The 1,764-nt window shown below is 58.2% G+C and overlaps 1 protein-coding gene across 1 annotated transcript; it reads right to left on the bottom strand.

The window, feature by feature from the left end:
* On the bottom strand, positions 1–687 carry B0H18DRAFT_864089 (uncharacterized protein; the record flags this gene model as incomplete). The annotated part of the gene is made up of 2 exons (XM_048039747.1): positions 1–294; positions 355–687. Coding segments are annotated over 2 exons (627 nt in total), but the record flags the coding sequence as incomplete, so codon positions are not given.
* Between the last annotated feature and the right edge of the window lie 1,077 nt (positions 688–1,764).

The raw sequence follows: 1,764 nt of genomic DNA, 5'->3' as shown, positions 1-1,764 counted from the left end.
TTCCAAATCCGAGGAGTGGTCCATAAAATGCGAAGCGGGGTCGTGAAGGAGACCGAGGGATTCGCCTTTGCGTACCATAACGGGACGTTCAGTCGGGTTGGTGATGGATACATAGGCATGCTCGGCGTCGATAATGGATGGGGTGGTTAGCAGGAAGGAACCGTCTGCTTGACCTAGAACCGTTTTTTCGACGAACCAGGAGTCGTGTTCAAGGAAAGAAGCTTGGACCGGCACCGGACGACAAGAGTGCGGCGAAATTCGCACGTCTTGAGTCGCGATAGCCGTAGGACGTTGCTGCTTGATCTGTTCGCGATGGCGGTCCGCTCGACGTCTGCGATGGGACTTCGCTCTGACGAAACTGGAGTCAGCTCCTCTGGTTATGATCTTGATAGGTGGTCGATCCTTGCGGGCTGCTGAGGAAGCGGGAATGGAGTAACCGGAGTCGCCCACTTGGATGGCCGATCCTTCCGTCAAGCTTCGCGTGACACCTAGCTCGTAGTTGACATGGAAATCTTCTCCAAGTAGCAAGGAAGAGGACATCCCGGGAACTACGTAGCATTCTGCTAGCATTTTGAGCGTATGACCTTGTTCCGACTCAATATAGACCTGAGTTTGCACGTAGCCGGTAATACGGAAACCTCCCGTCAATTGATATAGGTTCATGCGAAGTCCTTGTTTGATCTTAGGGCGTTGTGGTGTTTGCGAGTCCCCGATGCGTAGACGACGCGGAAGGGAATTCTAGGTATCGGTGAAAACGATGGGCGGGGGTCGTTGGTGCGGGTTGACGGCTGCGGAAGGAGGGAGCGAGGTCTCTGGTACCTCGCGGAGGAGTGGGAGGTCGAGATGATACGATAAACACCTCCCTGCCCTGTCCGTGGGCGTATATCGGCCTTCCTAAGCCTGCTGCGCTCGACGATTTTCCTTCCGACGATCCTAAACCTGTCGCGTCCTTCTTCCTAAGCCTGAGCCTAACCTTGACGAGCTTCCTTAGCCTGAAGTTCCTCCTAATACGACACCTGAAGCCTGAGATTGCCCGTCGCAACCTAGATACGGAGTCCTGAGAGGTAGTGGTAGGTAACTAACTCCTCCCTCCCTCTCCCCTCCTAAGTCTCCTCCCGCCGCCGTTTTCCCACGTCCTACCCTCGCTGGCACCCGTTCCTCTCCTCTCCCGTTCCTTCCGCACCCGCCGCGTCTCCTTCCGACCCCTCGCCGTGCCCTTCTCCAGCTCCTTCCGGTCCCTCCGCCTCCTTCCGACGCCTCGCCATACCCTTCTCCAGCTCCTTCCGCTCCCTCCCCCTGGCTCTCAGTGTTTCCCCACCGTCTGCAATGCCCGCCGATGCTCCCCCGAACCCGTCCACCATCGTCTTCACCACCCGGTTCTACCGCCTCATCGATCTTCTCCGTGACGAACGTGTAGTCGAGCCTCGTCTGAACCCCGATAGCGACCACGAGTGGCTTGCCTGGGCCCACGGAGCTCGGTGGTTAATCGTGCGTCTTCCCCTTCATCCTGATTCCTGATCCCCCTCTAAGCCGTCCTCCCCGCAGCGAATGCTCTTCGACTCTCGTTCCCGTGCAGTGGCCCACGGCGATGCTTCCCTTCCGCTCGTCCGCCGCTATCCCGACGTGCAGGAGCTGATCGAGTACCTCGACCAAGTCTTCCTCACTCTTCCGTCGCAGCATAGCTACGTGGGCGAACCCTTCCCTTTGATTGCCTGGGCCCCGAATCGGGTCACCGCCGAGCAGGCCGACGCAGAGATTGGTCGT

This window comes from Fomitopsis serialis (assembly GCF_022376445.1).
Source record: "Fomitopsis serialis strain Sig1Antser10 chromosome Unknown B0H18scaffold_265, whole genome shotgun sequence".
NCBI lineage: Eukaryota > Fungi > Basidiomycota > Agaricomycetes > Polyporales > Fomitopsidaceae > Fomitopsis > Fomitopsis serialis.
This window is presented reverse-complemented; position numbering and strand designations above follow the sequence as displayed.